Here is a 23,923-nt window from a genome sequence, read left to right as displayed (position 1 = left end):
TAAATTACACTGATGTAATAATTTGTAGGAAAACTAAAAACTCTACCTGCACGTCTCGAGCAAGAAACTGTGTAAAACCGAGCACGACATCTTGTCGCCAGTCTGGAAAATCAATTACAAGCGTCTGGAGACTTTGATAGGCCAATCCTCTCAACTCCTCGTCCATATGCACAGTCAATCTAGCTAGCATGTCAACGAGCTCAGCACCGGTCATTCCATCGGGTATGAGACGCGGCACCGCTGCAACACACGTTCGAAACAAATCTATCCGGGGCTTGCGTTCGCCCGTAATCATCTCGTCAGGCTCCTTATTCACATTCTGAGTGCTCGTCATCATAAGGGGCCGACCGTAGTGAACATCCAGGGCACGAAGAATATCCACAAAGACACGTCGTACATGTGGAAAGTAGGAGGACATTCCAATGCTCTTGGCCGTATCTTCCGTCAGCATCTACAGCAAATTTAATTAATATATACACTGTATTTATGAACATTTTATTTCAATATCATTACACGTCAAAATTAATACCTTATTCAAGTAAGTCTTCTTGACGCGCATGGTGTTACCACTAGGCAAAACACCCATAGTACGCGGCATGGGTGGTTCTCCTTCTTTCTGCTGCAGACTATCAGCTACAACTAGAAAGGCTCGAAGGCCGATGCTCATGCGTTCGGGCGTAAGAATAATTTTTACGGGACGGCCGACTGACAGTAGATCAAAAACTATCTCACGCATTGCGAAATCGAGACGTTCCTGCGCAATAAACTGGATTATCTTGACGAAGATGTTGAGCGGAGTATCGCGAGGAACGACCGCTTTGGAACCTTTGGGGAAAAGCGAGTTGACGATACTCTGCAGTCGACTTTGCGTCGCTGAATTGCTCTCACACTTTATGCGGATCATGTACACCCAGAGTAAACGATAGAGAGCCTCTGTAAAATTGCAACGAAAATGAATTAGTGATTGCTGATTCGAGAAAGTATGCTGTAATACGGATGTAATAGTTACCTAAAGCGACGCGACACATTTTAGGATCACGATTTTTCAAATGAGAGAGACACATCGCCAAAAAGTAATGCCAATTTTGTAAAAAGAAGGTCTTCTGGCTGACGCACAAAAGACATGTAACCAGAGGAAAAAGTGCAAGACGATGTTTGTTTTTTGTACACATGTCCAAAGTCGTAGAATATAGCATTTCAACGAAATTTTTTAAGCAAGGAACGTTAACTTCATTTTTCACAGCCTGAAAACGGTTATACATTACAGTATTGTATACAGTAAAATAAGCCTCAAATTTATAAATTTATACATACAGCTGCAACAGGAACAAGAATTTCGACGAATAAGCCGGCTAGTGCGTGTTTCACGTCTTTATCCTTCACTTCTAAAAAATATTGAGCACACTCTTGCATGAATTGAAAGGAGGCTTCAAATTCTTCTATTGGTACCATCTAAAAAATAGGTAGAGTTCAAAAAGTTGTTCTATTTAAGTTTGTTAAAGAAGCACTGAATTTGATGCTTACCTTGACCCTGAAAAATTTCATACCCATAAGTAGTGAAATTATGCTCTGAGTTGTATGAGGTCCAGGCTCTTTAGCTCGTAATTCTTTCAACTCAACGACAAAACGTTTGCGTACAGACATAAAGCGAGATTGGGCTAAGACGCCTATCACTTCCGCATATAAATCTGCTATGATATGGATATTACCCGCATTTGGTTCATTTTGAATTCTGAAAGAAGCACACATAAATGACACAAAGTAAAATCACAAATTTATAGTAATTGTTTTATATGATTTAATATTTACCCTTCTCTATATTTAAAATGTTTAAAGGCAATATTTTCAATGTACGAAACTAAATCTTCGTGACCAGGATGGAATGGTAATTGTCTTAAAATTTCAATCAGCATTAAACAAAATATAAATTCCACAGCCAGATCTCTTCTTTCTTGGAGTAAATCAGCTTCACTTTTTTCAACTGTTTCTACGCTACCTGATACTATTGTATACATAATACTGAAATGAATCGCATAATTAATTAAAATGTTCATCTAACGCTACATAATAAATGTTCTTTAAATTAACCTTTTGCCTTTTTGATCTTCTTTTGCAGCTGCAAGTTTCTTTTGGTCCGTTCCATGGTCCACAAGTTGTCTTTCATACCAGTTGAAAAGTGCCCGTAGTATTGAGGGGAGACAATGTTCTGCGACCGAACCAAAAGCTGATAACAGCTGATCAAATTGTAGATCTTCGCCTCTCTGGAGAACTTTGGAAAGTGGCTTTTCCTGAAAAGCAAAATATAATTTAATAAATTTGATCTAAAAGTATCCCATAATAAAGCAGTGTGTACAGTCAAGCTTACTGTTTCAGTCATCACAGCCTCCATTTTCTTTTCAGCTTGTGCTGTAAAATCAGCAAAAAGCGATTGCATCACGAATTCTCCTGGTCGCAGATCCATGTCCCCAGTTTGTTGGGACTTCATAGTTTCCTTTTGGGCACCCCAAGGCAACACAACGGTTACGATACTCACTCTGCTAGAGTTGGACTCTAAAATTATTTATAATCATTTTTTTATGCAATGTAAGCAAATTCTTACAGCATTTGTAAACAACTTTAATACTGTTTGCTTAATTAATGCACGCGATTGCAACAAACAAAATAAAATGCAAAGCTTAACTTATTATGTATACTGAACAGCATTACTTCATGTTTGAAACAAAGTTTGCAAAGAAGTATAAGACATTTTCTTTACTGAACCTTAATAATATCAAAGAGTATATCTTAAAAAGCTTTTTTCAGATATGAATGATAAGATTATCTCAAATGTGATCAGATAAAATTGTCATTTAAAATATTTATAGTTGTACGTTCTAAAAATGTTTTGATTATTTTCAAAAAGTGTGTTATACATAAAGTCGTTATTTTTTTTGCAGGAATTGATTTAATATACTCAAGCAACTAAACTATTATTTATGAAGCAATTCAATCTGTATAAATACAGCAACTGAATCACTCAACTAGTGTGAACAAAGTTTCAATTTATATTAGAAGCTTTGATAAGTTCGAGGTTAACAAATAGTGACACATTAAACTAACCATTGCCTGATATGGAGGTGCTAGCAGTGTGAACACTTGTTGCGTCGCTGCCTTCCCCTTGTCCCAACCCATGAGTCAGTATTGTGTCTTGACATGGTCCTGAGAAGCTCGTCGTTTCCAACGTTCCCTCATAAAGACCTTCACCTTGAACTACTCGTGACTCAGCTGTTTCTAGAAAGGGAAAAGATACTTCCTACTTTTAAACTGCATTACCACCAACTTGCATATTTACACTTGTCATTTTATAAAAAATTCTAAAAGGAGATAAATTGTCACAGCATGAGTACTTGCTAATTCTGAACATTGGAACCGACTAAGAAATGAAGCCCCATTTTGTAACGTAACAGATGCCCACAGTGGACCTTAACTTAATTACATCAAGTTAGATACCTGACTTTGACCGTATGCTAAAGCTTATGTATATTCAAAGGGATAAAAGCTTAGCATTAGAGAGCAATTGCAAAAAAAAATGTTGTTAACTAAAAGAGTAGACATTTTACAATTGTACTTCAAATTATGTTTTGAAGTGTTTAAAATTTTATGCAAATTTCAGAAACTAAATTGTACTGAAAAATCTACAGTTTTAAAATTGCGACTCACCACCACCACCACCACTTTGCGTTCCTCCCTCGCCACTAGGTTGGTTTTCACCTCCTGCAAGACAACAAAAAGTTTTTCTCAGATTAAAACATTGATATACTTTTACATTTACAATCAATATAGCAGCTGGATATACAAAAAAAAATTTAATTTCATTCAACACCTACTAATCTACTCAAACAGCTTGTAAATATTATTGGATTATATCTGGTCTAACAACAGATTTACAAACCTTCGGTCATGTTTTCAATGTTTGCCTCTGTTTCAGGCAACATCTCTCGGCTTTCCTGTCAAGCCATTTCTGTGAAAGATAGGAAAATTCATTTCATGATGGTATTCATAGAAATGTATTATCTCACTAAAGCTTTATCAAAATTGCATACTGATTAAATCTATGTTTATGTTATATATCTATGTTTATTTGCACACGCACACGCTAAAATTTCTTTCCCCTATTCATCATTAATATAAACTATTGGGAAATTTAAGCTTTTTTATATGATGTTACATTAATAATTCCAGTATGATTAGCACATAATTTACATATGTTAATTTCAAGAAGTGTACCCTGCCATGAGTCATTCCGGATCGTTTAGCATTTCAATAGCTTTAATTTGGAAAAAAAATACCAACTTAACAAACAAACATTGACTAAGTTCTGCTCATTTATCAACAAATGAATAAGCTTCTGATAACAAAGAAAATCCTGCACATGTCTTTACCTCACTATTTTCTTTTGTTAGGTGATGCGGTTAACTTGTAAACGAGAAAAATAATTGGTAAAAACTTGATCAATCGACGGTACATTTACTGAGTTGTGTAATTTTTGACAGTTTTTTGCAATCCGCTTGCTTCTACAAATATTATATCGATTAATTCCAAGCAAGCACAGCTGCATTACTCAGTATATGAATGTAAAAATTCAACGCCATATAAACAATCTTCAACTGCACATTCACTGAGACCACATCATCCCTATATCTATAACAATTCCCCCCTCAAAAAAAACCGCGACCGCAACTCTATAGTACAAGTAATCCGCTTATCGAAAACCCCAAAAAGCTCTTCGAAGTCGTACCCGAGCAGGAAAAAATTTCGAGCTTGAAGAAGCACCGGTGAGTATAGAAACCCGACAAAGGGCCACTGGCTCCTCCTCACCTCTCCGGTCTATAACCTCCACGCAGAAACGTCAAAAGTCAGCAGAGGACGAGAGGTCCCCGGCGGAGTTCAACGTACCTAAATACTTATCTGTACACCTCGTCACATCCCAGGCGACGAAACTGTACGCCGAAAGGCTTTATTAAGCGAGGAAAAAAAACAACGGGCCGAGCTTCGGATGACGATCTTTGTTTTTGACACCTCCTCCCCGCGCGCGCGAGAGGTTAGAGTTGAAGATAGAACGAGACAGATATACACACAATCGACGACGTTCCCAATAACACACTGTATATACATATACAGTCGCGAGTGAGTATATATATATAATATATATGTAGCTATATCGTGCGTGTAGAAAAAAAGAGACAAGTTGCCGCGAATGGCTGATGGAATTACCGTGCGGTGCGTCACACTTGGATTCACGCCTCGGACGAAAAGTCTCCGGCTTCCATTGCGTATTATTGCTCCCTTTCGTCGTTTTCTTCGTCTCTATCCTTTTTCCTCGCCGTGTCTCTCATTCGCTCGCTCCTCGTTCTCGGGATCGTACTGCGTGTGTCTGTACAGCTATGTATAGCTATATGTATTGCCGTAGGTGGTACAATGTACATCTGCCAGTCTATAATGTGTATCGTACTGAGTGTTGTTTTGTGCGCGAGTACGGAGAGGTGTGATTGACGGTAAACGCCGTCAGGTGGAGCCACCATATGGGGCCGAACGGGTTATGCTTGTGATCGAGAGGCTTGACGGTCCGTTAGCGCGGTTTTTCGGTGAAAAGCCCCGTTAGACACTGTACAGTAGGTATATACTGTTGCGCGCTTTGGACGTTAGATCGGTGTTTGCTATTCTTATGCTAATTTTACGGGTTTTACATGCGCGCAAGAGAGGTTGGTTTTCTACGCGCGTACTGGGCTGAGTAGTTGAAAAAGGATTCGTTCTTTGCGACTATGTGATAGATTGGATTGTTTTGTCCGCTGTAGCGTAGAATTAACGCTAGATCTGAGACTATCAGCAAACATCAGAAAACACCTAAATTTTTAAATAGTCTCAGTCTCAACTAGATTAATTAATTAATCAACTAACGCGAGCTTTTCGAATTTCCCGCCGATTTTTCCAAGCGATAGTGCAAAAAAAAAAAAAAAAAAAAAAAATCGGCCCAAATTAATAAATAAGTATGCGGATCAATCTTCACCGTGCTCTGCAGCAACGAGCTTGACCTTAATCGCGGCCGCGTCGGTGGCGGCCCTCTTTCTCGCACTACAGGCCGCACAGCTATGTATTGTACATTACACGAGTACACCTATATAGTTTTCGCGCGCGAATCCCTAGGAAAGTATGTGCAGTAGCACCGATGTATTATTATTACTTGTATCTGTATAGAGTAACGAATAAATGGCCCTGGCATAATAATAATAATCTAATATTGCATCTTATTGTCGAGAGGATTATTGTATCTGTGTCGTATTATGTAAAAATTTTCGTTATTTCATTTATTGAATCATATGCAAGAACAAGTATTTTCATTTTGACATCGTCGAACGATACGAAGAATATCTGAGTTAACGCAGGCAGGTATACCCTTTCGAGTAGATATCTGTCTTCGTCCGGTTTCGACAGTTGACCGCTCAATTTTGAAACGTTGAAACATAACAGAATAGAAACATAGTTTCAATTTCATTTGCTTGCATAATCATTCGTATAATCCACGCTTGAAAATACGCACAATATAGTATAAAATAATATAGCTGCGTTTGAGGAAGTAACGCATTTAAATTTGGATCAAGATTGTTCAAGACCGAATTTGTTTATATATAACACATAATCACTTGCTCAATGCTCTCCTAAGCGCACGATAACAAAGCGACGAATTTAGACAAGTGCAGCGTATGCGTAGACGCGCGCGCGCATATTTTCGTCGAAACATATTTCTGGCTGCGGATGAATGTGCATATGCATATGTATATATATGTGCAGTGCGAAACGGGACCGCCGATCTCCATGAGCCAAATTTGTTATTGACCTTTACCTTGCAGCGGCTCGCCTGGTGCCTTATAGCTTTTGGATTCAACGAAGACAAATAAACGTAAACTGCATTTTCGCGTGTTATCGTCGACAAATTCTGCGTTTTTCAGCAAACCTATAACAAACTGTATACAATGCAAAGGTATATACAACAACTAATCAAACAAGTATTCTCACGCGCAAACAGCCAGTCGAAAAAAGTCGCTCGCATAGCCGTTTTTTAGAGCGCATTGACCGGAACCGACGCGTGTTTCCTTACACAATGCACATTTCTTGCATACCGCCGGTTCTCACACGCGACGATAATGGAAAGCGCGTTCGAGTTTCGTCCGATTCGCGCCGTATATGGACTCTATATACATGTATATGAGTCTGGCTGGCGCGTGCACGGTCATACCCATTGCACGTGCAGGCTGATAAGGCTTTTTTTTTATACCCCTCGCATCTCCGCAAGTGAATCGAGTTTGTTCCTTTTCTTTTTTAATTGAAATTTTCAAAACGGTTAACGGTCGAACTTTCGTTCAGAATTTTTGATTATTAAAATCTTAAATCTGTATGAAGATGAGATTGGGTATATATAGCGAACAATCGGCAAGTGGAGGTTTCTTATCGTTGCCGGTTCACGTTTCGTCGAACTTTATCGCTGCCTCGTCGTTGGGACACTCGCAATATTTCTCAACTCGTTAGATCCATCGGCTATCGCTCGGATGAATCTGCATCCGCGAATCCGCTGATAAAGGCGACTCTTGAGAGAGTCGCGTAATATTGTCAGTGTATTCATTCGATTTATTCGTCTATACTTTAGGAATATATGTATTCCTTTTGAAAAGAAAAAAAAAATGTTTGCAGGTTGTTGACATCAGAAAATTTTTTAAACTTTTTAATGTAGGAAAAATTCGGCAAGTTTAATTTATTGACTTAAGAAACAATTATCGTTTTGTGAAGTCTATTTTTTACCATAAATGAACTTTGACAGAGCTTAATTAGGTGCGTTGATACACCGTTTTGCAATACAATTATGTAAGTATATTTAGTCTGTCAATTCGAAAGCTATCGCCCAATTAACGTTAAACAAACGAAATTATCGTACTTCAGCGATAGCCAAACACTCACTTCATTATAAATATCCAAATAACGCAGCGTAACTATTACATAAGTTTTTCTCAATATAATAAAAACATTATATCCAATAAACAATATACATACAAAAAGAAGATGAAGAAGCGCATCAGAAGAAACATCAGCAGTCGTCATCGAGAATGCAAACATATATAGTAAACATACATGCGAAAGTCGCGTGAGTCTCATCAGCGTCACTGCGGTCACGCGAAAAATCGTAAGGACTCATTCTATACATTACAAAACTAAAACATCAGCTTCAGTGCCAGCCCGCGCAGCCGTGCGTATATTTTTAAATGTTCGCCAATGATTTAAATAGTATACGTACGCGTGAGAATTAACGATCTTGACTCGAGCCGCGCAGCTTACTCGTGGCTAATTGAACGAGAGCTTACATTAATTTTTTTTTTTTTTTTTTTTTTTTTTCAATAATATCCCTTCCATAATCAATGACCTCTTCCCATACGTATTCTCAATCAATTAAGACTTGAACAACTTCCACGCGAGGACTGCTGCATTATCTAATCTACAATGTCATCGACTCGAAAAAATTATCATCGAAGCTAATTCCCTATCAGTTCCGTCTTTTTCGTCGGCTCGACCACTGCGCTCAAAAAAAAAAAAAAATGCACTTCGTTTTTATCTCGTTACACATACTCGAGATAGAGATATAAGTCGAAAGAAACGCAACGGCGTATACATACGTGCGTGTACATATAGTTATACACGTATATACTCATCGGCGACTTTGAGACGACGATCGGCTCGATGTCAAGTACGCGCCAACAGGTGTAAATGGGATACGTAACTAACATATACGCTTAACTCGGTTTGCCGTCGCGAAAATTAGAAGCACTGTCAAGATCGCGCGGAAAAAGCCGCTCCGTGCGGGAATCCAGGTGAAAAACACCGATGCAAGATGCAGTACATTCGCGAACGTCTGCGAGTGTATCTTCGCTCCCTGACGTATAATCCTTCAGTAATCGAAAGCTCTTTCAAACTCGAGGCTATACACCACGCTCGCCAGAGGTAATCATCAACCTTCCTATCCGCGACAGCGAGCACATGTTCTTACTTGAAAAACCGGTCGTTAACATCTCGCTGTACATGACCTACCTTATACACTCCCCCTCGATGCATTGTCGCGTCAGTCCCATCCAGTTTCATCCAGCGCGCGCGCATAGAGCCTATATATACGGAGCTTGCAAGCTCTCGCGCGTGACAGAAGTCGAGGTACACGTGTACCGAGAGCTCGATCGAAGCACATACATCCCACGCGCCGCCGCATTGCATCAGAGGAATCGATTTTTTCAAAAGTTCGCGCTTTCCGTACACGTTTTAGAGAATAAAGCTCCCGCTCGTTATCGGCTCTCTCGTCGCAAGGTCCGGGTTCCGTTCTCTGCGCGTGAGATGGTGTATAAATAAATAGACACGCGCGTAGGTATATAGCACTCGCAGCGCGAGGTGCGAGTGCCACTGCTGCTCCATTGAACTTTGGCGGGCGCAGGTCTGGAGCACAGCCAGGGCTGCCTGCTGCTTGCGCAATCCTCGCGCGCCCCGATGACCCGTTTCTTCTCTCTCTCTCTCTCTCTCTCTCTCTCTCTCTCTCTCTCTCTCTCTCTCTCGCTGTATACGCCCCTACTTCGATTCTCTCGAGTATTTGCGTGGTTTATTGACGAAGAAGGCGTTTACGCGTGAGAAAAAGATCGAGTTATTAAGAGCGAGAAGGAAACAGGGTGATAGATAAGAGGGCGGAGCTTATAACGAATAGAGGATAGGTCGGGGAAGAGAGATGGCGAGAACGAGCCGACCTTGTTACTATAGTATCGTTGCGTGTCGCGCAATCAATTTTCGTTAATCTCTTGTCAATTTTTCCCCTTTTTTCTTACCATTTCTTGACGGATCTCTATTAAGAGTTCATCAATTTCCAAGCTGTTACACTCTCAGTGCAAAGCTTTCATCCAGTTGTGATGTTATAAGCGAGTGTTATCGCAGTGCAACGTCGAGATAAATCGCATTAAAAGCAATAACTTTCAATTTGCAGCTGCAATGCGAATCGTTAGGAAAAGCCGTAACGGCTGCAAATAAAATTATCGATCGGCTGTGATTCAAAATAGAATTTTTCCAATACCTCGTGGTTTATTCTGAAACGGCTTACTCTAAAAATGCTAGCGCGAAGTGAATTATGATATCGCTTATAATGATTGTTACAAAATCTCGTCGTCGATTTACCATTTTTCACGCTTATCTCGTGCGCTATACGTATATACTAATCGTGAACGTAAGCTGAATTGCCGGCTTTTACAATCGTTACACACTTCGTAGATTGATTGCACTTACGAGGCGGTACTTTGTTTAAAAACTGATAAGACGCTGAACAATAATTTCAATCGGCACATTCCTCCGTTATAGTCAACTGTTAGTCAATAGATATAATAGTACAAATGAAATTTTCGCTCCGTAAAAAAAAAAACCACAGAGCCATCCGAAAAGCTCTTACGTAACGCGCATCGATCCGCGGTACCCTGATGCCGGCGATTCTAGCACCTCTATACCGCGAGAGCCAACTTCCAAATCCACTCTAATAACAAACCGAAAATACCATCGTCGCACGCACGACTAAATAACTAATCACGATGTAATCAGTCTCCCCCCCCCCCCTGCCCCGACGTACAGCGCGTGTGTAAAGTCCGCGACATCGTGACGTAACGCCCAGTGATTTCGCCGCTCTAATCGCATCGATCGTGTACGGCTGCATATACCTATATACTTACACTCTCGCACACACTTTTTCGCTGATCTGGACATACGTGTGCGGCGGTCGCGAGCATTGTGCTATATAGGTTGGATAAGGATAGAAACTATCTCGGTCACGAGCCTGCCCGTGTCCCTGACTTCGGCCGAGTTTTGAGCGCCCCGCCACTGCCGAGAGACGCGGCAACGTCGCCTGGCCGAAGCCACTGATTCTAACCCCCAATTTACGGGGCTGTCGAGCGATGATTTCGAGGAGGGACGAGTTTTCAGACAGGTTTCCGACGACGATGCTTCGGTAAACGGCCAGTTTCGCGCGAAACATCGAGTTTTGTCAGAGATCCCGGGCTTATGCACGAGGCCGAGTGGAAGCGACGTTGCCGCGTCTCCCCTCTCGGGCTCGCCTCGAACTTGACGCCGGCGGTGCGTCTGCGCGCGCACGCGGCGGCAAGTTCGAACGCGGGTCAACAATCCCATCGATTCCCCGTCGCCGGCTAGCGGGAAATTACCTCCGAGTCGACGAAGCAGCTATTCGCCGTCCTCCCAAGACAGAATCCAGTTGGGGTCCGCTAAGAAAAGCGCGTGTCGAGCTTGCGTAAGCCGCACGCGCTTCTCGGTCCCCCACCGCTCCATCCCGTCCCTGGCTCGGGATTGGTCCGCCGAGAGCGGAAGCGCGGCAGGTTCGCGCGCGAATTCGAATCGTGAGCGCGGGTCCTTGGCCAGGACGCCGACGACGCGGTCTCCTCGGCTCGTGCAGGCACGCGAGGTCGCGAGCTTGTCCACACCGATCTCGGGGATTTCGGCATCTTCGGGCTGCAATGCCTCGGCGGCAGAGCGATAGCTGTCTGCGCGCGAGGCGTGACCGGGTCTAAGAGGCTTGCGGCTGCGCAGTGAGCCGGCCACGTGACCTGCGCGTCTATTCTTAGCGACGGCAGCACGGGCAGCCGCGAGAGGAGCTCGCCTGGCTCGCTCACTCGTCGTCCGGCGCGCGTCCGATACAGGAGTCAAGACTCTCCTCTCTTCCTCTCGTTTTTTAACCCGTTAACTCTTCTCACACCAACACCCAACACACAAAATGTCTGGTCTCGCGGATCCCGTGGCGTTTGCCAAGGACTTCATCGCTGGTGGTGTCGCCGCCGCAATCTCCAAGACCGCTGTAGCGCCGATCGAGCGTGTCAAATTGTTGCTCCAGGTCCAGCACATCTCCAAGCAGATCGCCGAGGACAAGCGCTACAAGGGTGAGTCAGCCGCTCAGATTTTCATCTCGCACGCTTCGATCTCGACGTCGTGGACAGCTTCTGCTAGAATAAATCGTGGCGCGCGCGCGCCTACCTACACCCTTCTCTCTTTCTCGCTCTCCGGCCATTCGAACGTAGCGTTGTGCCACGCACCAGCTATAGACAAGCTCGTGCCTGACAGCGCTGGCCAGCTTCTGTCAGCCGCGGGGAAGACGCTTCTCGCGGTTACATAATTATCCACCAGCTGCCCGAAGGAATTCGATGTGCTAGACGAGAGCCGTCTCGTGCTGGCAGAACATGCCTGGCGTTTCTTTATGTAACGGCGCGCGCGCTCGCGCGAGCTTACATAAGAAGCGAGACGAGCAGCCGAGGTATCGACGAGGACGTCGTCGCCGAGACGCGCCGATCGATAGTCCGCCCTCCCTCCCGCCGAGGGGGGAGCTCCCGCACGGGAAGGTCGATCGCGTGGTAGTGGGCGACACGCCAAGAGATTCAACCCGAACGATATGATGCCGCGACTTGATGATTCGAACGCGTAAAATCGAGGTTCTTTTCATTGGAAAATTCTAAAAGTTTTCACGGCAATTCGGAGATGAGGAAGGGAGGGAGGTGGCAGATGGCACGCGCGTGGCGGCTGCGCTCGCGATCGATGACGATGCGGTCCAACATGGCGGATATTTCCGCCACCGCAGGATTAGTGCGCGCGCGCTCCTTACTCTTTTCTCGGAGAAATCTCTTTCTTTTTCATTTTTCACTAATGACTATTTCCATCTCAGCTTCTGATCCACTCGAAATCGTCGCGAAATGGTAACATACTTACCACAACGACTTTTGCCGATTAGCAACGTTTCTAGAGGCTTCGATTCGAGGTTAGGTTACGCAGGCTGACTGCACACGCGGCTCGTCGTCGCGCTAATTTGGCACACGAGGATAAAAGAGTGCGTGGATGGATCGTGTACGCGGGCCTCTCTCGGAATCGATGACATTGGAGTTACGTCGCGGGAGCGCTTATAGTGCCAAACGAAATTGGAGCATCAGCGGCTGAGCTTCAGCTGCTGCGCTCTTATCTCCATTGACATTGGGAGATTCTTATGTGTGTCGCGCGTTTTATCGGGAATATGTTGAATGAAAAGAGAGACATCTGATTGTCGTGAGCTACGACGATCATCGGTTCGTCCGCTACCCGTCGACGTGATCTTCCCGGGTTCCATCGTTTTTCATCAATGAAAATGACGTTTTATGAGATCCCAACGCATCGTTTCTTATACGAACGAAAAAACGAGTACTTGGAAGAAAAGAATCGTTTGTCTCCCTTCTCCTCTAGCTTCTACGAACGGCATCGATCGCGTCGCGCGCTGTACGCGGGCGCAGCCAGCAACGTTCTATAGCTCGCTACAGAGCATATTACAGCCGCAGAAGAGCCGTGTCCCGTTTCTATTAGGTTAGGCCGTGACCTTGGAAGCTTTAAAACTTGCGCGCATGTCACGATAGAGCTTGGAACATTACGTATATCTAGAGCGTTTTCTGGGTTACCGACGCAAGCGCGGATCTCGGGTGTCACCTTTTTTTAGGATCGTTGAGTGCATCGTCGGAATGATGAAGAATTTTCTGAGATTTCTTTTTCGTATTTGGGGATGCGTTTATTCCGAGAGTTACATAACGCTCCTCTAGGTCTTCACGCGATTATTATACAATTGAGAGATGACGGTTTATTTTTGCATAAGTTTGGCCGAACTCGTCTATTTTCTTCCGAGTGACATAACGGTAACACGTTGCCGTGATGTCTTACTTTCAAAATATACGTACGCATCTACTACGCGAGAATGACGATCCTTAACAATGATAGCGAGGCTTTAAAAAACCGACAATGTCAATTGCAAAACACGTTCCGCTCAGCCTTCAGCGTCTATTTTTCGACGTCTAGCGTTACCGCATCGAAACTAAAAACAATCCAATTTCACTCAGCTTCGTTGAAAACAATTTTTCGTCGACTCCCACAACAGCACTGTCTCGTCCACACAGTATACACGATTCTCTCAATCCGGGCTGGAATAATAGCAGCCTCTAAATTGCCATACCGGATCGTTCCGGCTTACAAAGAAAGATCAGCTCGTCTAATAGACTGATACCACACCTTCGTTAAAAATATCATCCTTTCAGTCTTGCAGGAAAACTCGCTAGAAATTGCGCGCACACGCGAAATCGAGATTATCACGTTCGACGCAGATAGCGCACGTGATGCTCGATGCACTCGTGGCCGACCGGTTTCGAAAGTCCGCTTCGCACCGGCGTATCAGTACGAATTTCGAATGGAACGTTGTACGTACGCGCGGGAATTCCCATATTCCAGGAACCGTTGAACTTGAACCCGCGGATCGTAAATGGCGAGAGACGGCCAATTCTCTCTGACGTCATTCTCGCGATGCATACGTCACGGACGGACAGACAGACGTAGGGAGAGAAAAACGCGATGTGTGTGGTATAATGCATATAGATAGATACTACTTTGATAAATCGCGCGCGTGTGGCAGGTCGACGTCGTGGACGGCGCCATGTTGGAAAAATCGTGCCAAGGAGAAAGAAAGAGAGAGAGAGAGAGAGAGAGAGAGAGAGAGAGAGAGAGAACGTTTTGACGGCGACGCGGTGAAGGTGACTTTGTGTTTTTCGGGCCGACGACGATGACTTTTGCGATGAGCGGGAAATTTGCGTTTTTGGGCGGCGGGAGGTCGAGTTTTCGGGCGGTTTCATTGACGATTTCGACGGTGTTACGTAACGGAGCTTCTGCGGTGTAGCGGTAGGTATGAATGAAAGGCTCTGATACGCGAAGGCGTCGATTCGAGCTATGTACATGGAAGTGTACGTATATAAACGACAAATGTATTGGACGAGTGCAAGTCGCAAAATGTCAAGCTAGAGACAGATGATGAATTTTCATGAATTTTTTCTTTCAGGTATGGTCGATTGCTTCGTGCGAATCCCAAAAGAGCAGGGTTTCCTCAGCTTCTGGCGTGGTAACTTCGCCAACGTCATCCGTTACTTCCCCACACAGGCGTTGAACTTCGCCTTCAAAGACAAGTACAAGCAGGTCTTCTTGGGAGGTGTCGACAAGAACACCCAGTTCGGACGTTACTTCCTTGGTAACCTCGCCTCTGGTGGTGCCGCCGGAGCCACGTCTCTGTGCTTCGTCTACCCACTCGACTTCGCCAGAACCAGGTAAATCATACGTTTTTTTTTCTCTGCTAAATTGACAAGATCGAGTCGACTTGTAAAAAAGTCAAGCATATTAAAAATCCCGTCTGCTTTGTGCGTAGGTTGGCTGCCGATGTCGGTAAAGCCGGTGGAGAGCGTGAGTTCACGGGTCTTGGCAACTGCTTGTCCAAGATCTTCAAGGCTGACGGTCTTGGAGGACTGTACCGAGGATTCGGTGTATCCGTCCAGGGTATCATTATCTACCGTGCCGCGTACTTCGGCTTCTACGACACCGCTCGTGGCATGCTTCCCGACCCCAAGAAGACTCCATTCCTCGTCTCCTGGGGTATCGCGCAGGTGAGTTTTCCTCTTCATCCGACAGCGGAAGTTAAATTATTGCCGTGAACGACACGCTGACGCTCGATGCTTTTTTTCTTCCTCAGTGCGTCACCACCGTCGCCGGTATCGTCTCCTATCCCTTCGACACCGTACGTAGGCGTATGATGATGCAGTCCGGTCGTGCCAAGGCCGACATCCTGTACAAGAGCACCGCTCACTGCTGGGCCACGATCGCCAAGACCGAGGGTAGCGGCGCCTTCTTCAAGGGAGCCTTCTCCAACGTTCTCCGTGGTACTGGTGGTGCCCTCGTACTCGTACTCTACGACGAGATCAAGAACCTTCTCTAAGCGACCACACCCACGCGAAACCACTAAAACAAAACCCCATCGTCAGAAATCAAACTAACCGACAGCAAAAGTAATTCAGCAGCCAACATCAGACTGTTTGTAATGATATTATAATATATAGAGTCCACCGAAAGCCGACTAAATGAACTAAGATTTTTCGAAAGATTATTGAAAAAAATTAACAACAACCACCAAACGGTCTTCACGTCATTGCCACACAAGTCTCTATTCATATATATTATCCATATATAATTATATATATATTGAACTCTCCGTTACGTGAAAACTGCCCCATATAACTCACCCACACTATCATCTCCGGTAATATGTAATGTATAAAACGCAAAAAATTCACAAAAAAAAGAGAAAGAGGCAAAGTCTCGAGCACGCACACCGGGTGACGGGACTTGATGTGTGCTCAAGAGACGAAGTATAGAAATTTTCAAAACATTCACACAAGCACACTCGTCTCGACAATTTCATGAATAACTCGCGAAGCACCTCAACGGGCAGCACGCGAGCGAGATGTGACGTAAACATTCGGTAGCCGCGGAATCGTTAAATATATAAAGATAAAAAATTCGTCTCAAACGACGGACAAAAATTCGCTCTTAACTTATTGCCGGATTCAGTATTCACCCATTCTGCGCTACCATTCGACTACAATCATTCTCCTCCTTGCCGACCGTTCGAGCAAACTATTAATTAATTGAGAGAAAAATTGTGAAAACCAAGACACACGTAAGACGTGCGCACGATGCTAGGATGAATATTTAAATGTAAAAAAAAAACACGAAATAACAAAAAAAATGTAAAGAACCGCGAGAGGCGGGAGTGGCGAGCCGGAGGGACGCGTTTCAGTGACCCTCGTCGGGTGCCCTACGCAGCCTCTCGCGAAGGTACGCAAAGCGCGAGCAACAGTTGCGCGCCGCGCGCGCGACTCGAGCTCGCCCCTAGTTGAATTTTATGTTATTTAAATAATACACAAGTAAATAAATAATCGCCAGCACCTGTACGAGTCGGGAGGCTATTTGTGAAATTGAGCACTGTGACGTTAATAATGATCATTGTAATGTGTACATGGCAGCCGGTGCGGAGCATCGCCGTAGAGCGCGAAGAACTTCGCTTAGGACGCGTCGAGGGCGCGACCCAACGCGAGGATATTCGCAAGTGCGAGGACGTTTCGTTCCGTCGCTCGGTTTACGGAAGAGACGCGAAACGCTGGAACGTTATTGACAGCTCCGCGGAGTTTGTGCTAAAGACGTAAGGACGTTGTAATAATAACCACTGTAAAATGCGAGCGAGAGAAAGAGTCGAAAGACGACTAGGACGCGCGACGAAAGATCATCTTTTTTTTGAATAACGAACAACTAGATGAATTGTAACAACAAACTAAGATTCAAACAAACAAAATCAACGGAACGGCGATGGCGGGGCGCGTAGACGTGGGCCGCCCCCCGCCCTTAAAACTTCTCTCGGCCCATTGTAGATAATTAAAGAAATAAAGAAAAAAACTTAACTTGAGTAAAGCAATTTTTTTGTGAAACGAAGTGTCGAAACTACCCAAGATGGAAATCAACGGAAGCGCGAATCATTCGAAGGGATTTATTTAATTTCGTATCTGGTAACGCGGAGACGATTCTACGTGTAACATACGAAAACAGAAGCGTAATACTCTGTGAATAATGTATACATCTAATCTGTTCATGTTAGGATGTATGCAGGGAGGACAGATCAATAAAAATCGAAACAAAAAATTGACCTGACTAAATTTGTTTTTTCACTTCTCATTACCACTAAACATTCTTTCAGAGTTTGATTTAAACAATAATTTTCCACTATCTATCTTTGATCTTTTATTTATGATTTACGCAAATTTGAATGATTGCACATTTGCATACTATAATTTTGATGTTTAAAATTGTGCTTTGCAATTGGTTTACACAAATCTACTGTATTAATAACAAAAAATTTTTTAGTGACTGATGCTAGGAAGCTATTTATGTAGAAAACAAACGATTATCGCAAACCATGCTCAGTGTGGGAATGATAATAGGTCGCTTTTTTGTTAAGCAGTTGTTACATCACAATGACACAATATTTTTAAGAAGCAAGGAGAATTATTAATATATGATATCAAGACAAAAGTAATTGAAAAAATTCATTTAATGACACAGACATGCAGGAAATGATGCCAGGATGACATTAGGAATCCTGAAACAAAAATCGTTCCAATGACTTACAACAGTTTTCAATAGTTGCAAAGTATATTATAGTAAGTCTTTGTTTCTTTATTTATAAATATGATCTTTTATTCTTATTTGGAAAACCTTTTTATTTTACACAATGATACCTATACTTGTTGGCTAGATCAGTGGCAGTAATCAACATTCCATAGTTGCCAGTACCGAGAAAATGAACTATTTTAAGTCATTTTGGAATGAGTACATGCTTTGAATTCGTCTTTTCAGACAAGTTTAAATTATAGTCACACATATTCTATTACTGTATTTATGCATAGTTGTCAATAACACTTAATTACTTATAAAACTGTGTGCACGTCACCACAAATGACGACTTTCTTTGATCCACGAATTTACATTAAGTTAACCGATCGCACTTACATTCTCACGTAGAAAAATTACTTACGGAATGACGCGGATATTAAAGAATAAAGTTCGATGAAGATTATACACTTATGAATGAGTTGTATGTACAATTGAATAGTGGCACAATGAAAAATAGATTTTAATCAGGTCATACTCTTGTCCTATTTGAATCGCCTGCTAACATGTCAAGAATTCGACTGAGGCCAGGCATGTTTAAGAAGGTGCCCAGGATTGGAACTCTTCGCAGGAAGTTGATAGCGACCGGCAGGAATCCACTGAAATTTAAAACATTCATTGAAGTGCATTATTAAAATTTATTTCCAATAGCTAAATACTCTTATCTATTTATTCAATGCCACAGTATCGTTGTGACTTTTTGTAACTTACATCTGCTAATAGGTATTGAATACCAAAATGAACCAAGTGCTTACCTGAACAGAAGGATAAATCCATAAGTCTCAAAAATCATGCCAAAAAGGGGCCAGCCCATTAGTACAACAACTATTCCTCCTATGAAACATACAGTGCCTCGTACTTTGTGCCTTTGGAAAAAGAAGCTGAAAGTTCTTCTTGGTCCGATAACGCATCCTAATCCTGATATAAAAAGAATCTGGAAAAATAACAATATCACCATGTAACTTTCATTGACAAATCCTAAAAATCTAGCATACTGTTGTTAACCTTCGAACAACCATTCCAATCAAATCAGCTAACTACTCACATTGCCTATCGCGAGAAGCCCTTTGTCGAACAAAAGAATAACTCCAAGGAATAGAAAGGCTATTCCAAAACCAGCGAGGCCTACGCCAATTTCTGTTTGCAAAGAGTGAAAAAACAAACGAGGTTAATGCACAGTGATGGACAAGCATAGAATTGTGAAGTCATTGATAAATAGTTCAGTATTCCAGACACTATTACTCACTTTGCGTATCCGTGATCTCGAACATATTTACAACGTGTTAGTTAAACTAGTAAATTTTTTATAACATAAAAATTAGTCTTAATTCTACGAGTGTGGCGCGGAAATAATCTTCGCGAAAACTTCTCATCACCCTAGACCTAACCTATATCCACGTCATCCTTTCTGCTCTGCTGTCGCGCAGCGATGCAAAACATACGAGTACACGGACACGACTGACACGCACATATACACGACGCATCGATTCTCCTCATCGAAATACAGCTTGAACGCGAGCAACAATGGAATTTGAAGTTTGTACTCTTCTCTGGCAAGTTCTGTTTTGCGCCGATTTTAATGAATGTCAATAATTTGTTTATTTTTGAAGTGGGATATATATATATTTTTATAAAAAAGTATTATTTAGTAATTTTCATTAATCATAATTTTTGCAAAAATTTACGTAACGTATAAATCAGTTTTAGCATATTTACGAGAACAAACTAAAAAAAAGTAAAACAAGTCGTTATTTACAAAACTAGAGCATATAAACAGTTATCGGAAAATCCCCACTTTTTAGACTCTTATTTGTGATTATACTTGCATGGGTATAAGTATATGTATGTTACAAACGAATTCAGCGATAATTCTCGTCAGTAGAGTTCGAGAGGGCGATGAAGAAAGACATCGAGACCGCTCGAGAATTTTACTCTGTGTGAACTTGCTAAAGATTATTTAGAGAATAATCTCATTATTCAACGTTTAACCGTGAGTACCATATACGAATATCGCATTTATTCTCGTTAGTAAAAAACTCGAAACAACTATCTCATTGTAAATTTTCGTAGTTCGCAACACTAAATCGTTGAGCAACAGTTATCAGTGTCTCTTTATATAAATTTTCAAAATGTACCATATCAATATAAGTACAAAATTCTTTCCAGCAAATTCGTCCTACTCGAAATGTCAAGACTGAATTACCCCGCATTTATCATCTTCTCCGCAATAATGATGTATCCCAACAACGCCGCAATCAACGCTGATGCCGATTCGGTCTCGCCCATCAGTAAACAATGGACAGCCGACTACGAGAATTACAAGCCAAACGTCGTCGCGATCAAGGACCGTGTTTTCCACGTCGGTTTACACCAAAACGCCGTTAACCTAACGTCGACCGACGGCGTCCTGGTGAACGTCTGCAATTTTACTCTTTCTCCCGATAAAATCGTCAAGCCTAACATCGTCAGACCCGTGGCTCTGGGCAACGGCAAGATCGTCGTCCGGACAATGATGTCGCAGGTCGTCACCACTTACCAGAGTCCAACCGATTCCCAAGTTTGGGACCTGTTTATCATCGTCGATCCACTCGACTGTACGAGCACCAGAACTGCCGAGGTGTACAACAAGGGCTGGGAGCGCGACGTCGCAGCCGTAGTGCCGTACCAAGACAGCTTCGACGTCTTTTATCGAAAATCGTCGGCCAATAACGACACCAGCGGAGAAGTGTTCAAGACACCGCGTAGATTCAACGATCAGGCGGTACAGATCAATCTGGAGCATCATCTCGGCTTGGAGGCCGATATCGTGGGTTTTCACATCGATACCGTCAAACCGTACGACGCATCCGAGGGCTACGTCTGCACACTCGCCTCCAAGACCGATAACACGATGTTATTGAAGCGTCTGGACTCGAGATTCCAGTTGGTCAAGGAGACAAAGGTCGAGCCCTGGGCGAACGTCATATCGGTTGCGGACGATAGCGTCAGTCTCTGCTACATCACCGCCAACGTCATCCCGCAGACCCTTGGAGATGAGAAGAATCTCTACAAATATGCCGTCACCTGTAGCCAGTTCGATGCCAAGGATCTGACTCGCCGGGCTACGGTCAGGTTGCACGAGCCAGAAATCGTCAACGGCAAAGTACTGAAGCCCGAAGTTATCAAAGTGGTCAAGCTGCCTGGTGGCGCCACTGTCGCAGCGATTGCTTTCAAACACTCTGGCATGTCCGAGGACAAAGGCTACACGACTGACTATTATCTGCAGCGCATCAACGCGGACGGAAGCACGGCCGAGGCTGTCCACGTTGGTAGTTACACGAACTTTTTCGACTTTATGAGTCTGGTATCGCTGGGCGGTGGCGAGGTGTGTTTGGCTGTCGTTGGCGAAGTGGAACCACGTTTCGGATACAAGAACATGAGAATCAATGTGACTAGCAAGTGTTTCAATATGTTGAAATAATGCGGTGTCTTTTTGATTAATTATTATAAACAAACTGTAATAACAAAATATAATAATGTCGACTCGAGTTAATGAAAAACTCAACAATGAATTTTTAATAAAAGCTGATCGAGACAAATATAAAATGCTGAGTCTCCCTGTATGTATTCGAATTTCGCGCCATTTCGCAGTTTGTCCAAAGCGAGAATGGCATACAATCCAAAAACTCCCAGATCCGCAAAAAGAGCAGAACAGGATCGAGAATCTCTGCTTGTAATGCATTGTGCATTCACGTCTGCATAAATTCGTCAATCAAAGATCTTTATAAAGAAGCGTCGCTAGCTTAAATTAGTGGTACACGACACGTGTTGAACTATTTGTGAAAGTCGTTGTTGATAATCTATATAACGAGGTACGTTAAATTAAAAATCTCGACCTAATATTCTATTAAACTTATAAACTTAAATTTATATTTTACACCATATAAGTGGTACTAAACAGTATAATGACTAGATATCAAAAACTTAATAGTGATATACCTTTTATGTCTACCTTAATCCATTTTATCATCCAATAACTTTTTTGACTATTATTTATACAGAAATAATGCGATGTGTGCATGAAAACGCTTCTTTACCTTGCATCCATAACAACAAGTTTACAACAAGCTGGAGGTTTCAGTACTTAGTAATGAAATATCTTGCCAGATGGCAACACATGCCGCTGTTTTTTCCCGCGCGCTTCCGTATGCCACACATATCACGCATTTTAAACGCGCTAATTATAGTTTCAGTACTTTTACGAAAAGTTTCACAGCAATAATATTATTACAGATCCGATAAGGCGAAGATGGAACCAATGAATAAGACATCGCTTAAAAACTTCGTCCACAAAAGCGGACGAACCACCGCCCAATTCAACGAGTTTAAGTACACGTGGGTCTTGGAGAACTTCTTATACTTCAAGGCCCGCAAATGCGGAGTCTGTACTACTTCACCCACCTTTACCGTCTACAATAATCAAGACAAGTACGAGTTGCTTCTGAAGCTTTTTCCCAACGGTAACGACGAACAGACCAAAGGCCTGATGGGCGTCCACCTCGAGCGCGTTTCCTCTCCAGCCGAGTCCAAGGAGACGATCATAATTAAACTGACTCTTCTGTCAACCGACGGCAAACAAGTCACTGTTGCCGATAAACCGCGCGGAACTATCTGTCCTGACAAGAATATCGTGCTCACCTTTAATAAGTCGTGGGACGATCTTCGCCAACGATTTATCTTCGCGAATGGCGATCTCACGATCTCGTGCAGCATGGTCTTCGACAACGGCGATCATCACGTTGAGGTCGACTCGGAAACTATCTCGATCAGCGAGTTTGACTGCCAGGAGTTCTTGATCGACGACCTCGAGGCCATGTTAACATCCCCGAGGTTCAGCGACGTGAAGCTGCTCGTGACCGGTAAGGAATTCCAGGCGCACAAGGTCATATTGGCTGCTCGGAGTCCCGTATTTTTAGCCATGTTGGAGAGTAACATGAAGGAAGGCCAGGACAACGTGATCGAGGTCGGCGACATCGAACCAGACGTCATGGCGGAACTGCTGCGGTTTATCTACACAGGCAAGCTGGAGAACATGGACGAGCTGGTGGCCGACCTGTTGGCCGCGGCGGACATGTACCAGCTCGACCATCTGAGGATTATGTGCGAAGCGATCATCGCGAAGAAGCTGAGTATTGACAATGTGGCGGAGATCCTCAAGATTGTAGATCGGCACGTGACCTGCAAGAACTTACGTGAATCTGTGTTCAAGTTTCTAGCGTGCAACGGGAAGGATGTAGCCGGTCTCGAAAAGTTCGATGAGATCTTGCGGTCGCTTTCGACCACTCTGGTGATCGAGGTCACCAAGGCTGTGATGCTCAAGTCTTGAGCCTGTTCCATTAACTTTCTGACGATAAGTTACAAGTTTTACTCGGGTTTTAACCAATGATTGTAATCCTTTGTAATAATAAAATATCTTTGTATGAATTTTATAAATTGTACTCTCTTTCTTAAATACCAGACCTAGTCGGTATTATGAATAATTCTCCACAAAAGCTGTTAATTTGTTATTATTAGCTACTAGGAACTTGTCGTTTGAGGCAGTGACGTAATTATTGAGGTAAAAATGTATCTATTTATTAATGCGTCTATTAATTACAACTTTTGACAGGTTCTTCACAGATTGGGGTAGCACAACAGTGTGGGTAGACCTTGCTGACGTTCGCGGGGTTCTGTCCCTTGAGTAGTGTTCCTTCCTTGCATTTGGGAGCGAAGCACCTGGAATACACAAAATGGCAACTTT

At 43.1% G+C, this 23,923-nt stretch overlaps 5 protein-coding genes across 18 annotated transcripts in view; 3 read left to right on the top strand and 2 right to left on the bottom strand.

Annotated features, from left to right (window-relative positions):
• Positions 1 to 6,020, bottom strand: part of LOC100122115 (protein furry) — a 70,156-nt gene extending 64,136 nt beyond the window's left edge. For 4 of the 13 annotated variants that reach the window (XR_004344523.1, XM_016988754.3, XM_016988757.3 and 1 more), the window contains exons 1-12: positions 5,254 to 6,020; positions 3,932 to 4,000; positions 3,700 to 3,753; positions 3,100 to 3,270; positions 2,366 to 2,550; positions 2,089 to 2,288; positions 1,810 to 2,019; positions 1,525 to 1,732; positions 1,315 to 1,452; positions 1,010 to 1,244; positions 530 to 933; positions 47 to 451 (exon numbers count right to left, since the gene is read on the bottom strand). Coding sequence is in view for 12 of the 13 variants with exons in the window: in XM_016988754.3 (XP_016844243.1) it covers positions 47 to 451; positions 530 to 933; positions 1,010 to 1,244; positions 1,315 to 1,452; positions 1,525 to 1,732; positions 1,810 to 2,019; positions 2,089 to 2,288; positions 2,366 to 2,550; positions 3,100 to 3,270; positions 3,700 to 3,753; positions 3,932 to 3,974 (2,253 nt within the window). In the remaining variant the exon portion in view is untranslated. Of the gene's footprint in view, positions 1 to 46; positions 452 to 529; positions 934 to 1,009; positions 1,245 to 1,314; positions 1,453 to 1,524; positions 1,733 to 1,809; positions 2,020 to 2,088; positions 2,289 to 2,365; positions 2,551 to 3,099; positions 3,271 to 3,699; positions 3,754 to 3,931; positions 4,001 to 4,777; positions 4,797 to 4,857; positions 5,234 to 5,253 lie in introns of those variants that run through there. The other 9 variants (XM_016988751.3, XM_032596193.1, XM_008219078.4 and 6 more) reach the window with 9 other exon arrangements.
• Positions 6,021 to 11,469: 5,449 nt separating this feature from the next.
• Positions 11,470 to 17,630, top strand: LOC100117058 (ADP,ATP carrier protein 2). Its single transcript, XM_001606623.6, has 4 exons — positions 11,470 to 11,984; positions 14,936 to 15,197; positions 15,296 to 15,530; positions 15,617 to 17,630. Exons 1-4 carry the CDS (start codon positions 11,822 to 11,824, stop codon positions 15,857 to 15,859), a joined length of 903 nt encoding a protein of 300 aa, XP_001606673.1. The 5' UTR covers positions 11,470 to 11,821; the 3' UTR covers positions 15,860 to 17,630.
• Positions 17,335 to 19,730, bottom strand: LOC100117093 (vesicle transport protein GOT1B). Its single transcript, XM_031923639.2, has 5 exons — positions 19,391 to 19,730; positions 19,190 to 19,281; positions 18,900 to 19,078; positions 18,623 to 18,743; positions 17,335 to 18,073 (listed from the first exon to the last, which is right to left on the bottom strand). The coding sequence occupies exons 1-5, from the start codon at positions 19,413 to 19,415 to the stop codon at positions 18,065 to 18,067; spliced, it is 426 nt and encodes a 141-aa protein (XP_031779499.1). The 5' UTR covers positions 19,416 to 19,730; the 3' UTR covers positions 17,335 to 18,064.
• On the top strand, positions 19,349 to 21,729 carry LOC100679220. 2 transcript variants are annotated; one of them, XM_016990100.3, is made up of 3 exons: positions 19,349 to 19,697; positions 20,027 to 20,134; positions 20,311 to 21,729. In XM_016990100.3, the coding sequence occupies exon 3, from the start codon at positions 20,330 to 20,332 to the stop codon at positions 21,602 to 21,604; it is 1,275 nt and encodes a 424-aa protein (XP_016845589.1). In that variant the 5' UTR covers positions 19,349 to 19,697; positions 20,027 to 20,134; positions 20,311 to 20,329; the 3' UTR covers positions 21,605 to 21,729. The 2 variants fall into 2 exon arrangements, with proteins under 2 accessions (XP_016845589.1, XP_032452089.1); XM_032596198.1 differs by having other exon boundaries at positions 19,372 to 19,680.
• On the top strand, positions 21,485 to 23,616 carry LOC100122139 (speckle-type POZ protein). The gene is made up of 2 exons (XM_001605691.6): positions 21,485 to 21,995; positions 22,417 to 23,616. The coding sequence occupies exon 2, from the start codon at positions 22,433 to 22,435 to the stop codon at positions 23,507 to 23,509; it is 1,077 nt and encodes a 358-aa protein (XP_001605741.1). The 5' UTR covers positions 21,485 to 21,995; positions 22,417 to 22,432; the 3' UTR covers positions 23,510 to 23,616.
• Positions 23,617 to 23,923: the final 307 nt, after the last annotated feature.

This window comes from Nasonia vitripennis, chromosome 1 (assembly GCF_009193385.2).
Source record: "Nasonia vitripennis strain AsymCx chromosome 1, Nvit_psr_1.1, whole genome shotgun sequence".
In the NCBI taxonomy this organism is placed as follows: Eukaryota; Metazoa; Arthropoda; class Insecta; order Hymenoptera; family Pteromalidae; genus Nasonia; species Nasonia vitripennis.
This window is presented reverse-complemented; position numbering and strand designations above follow the sequence as displayed.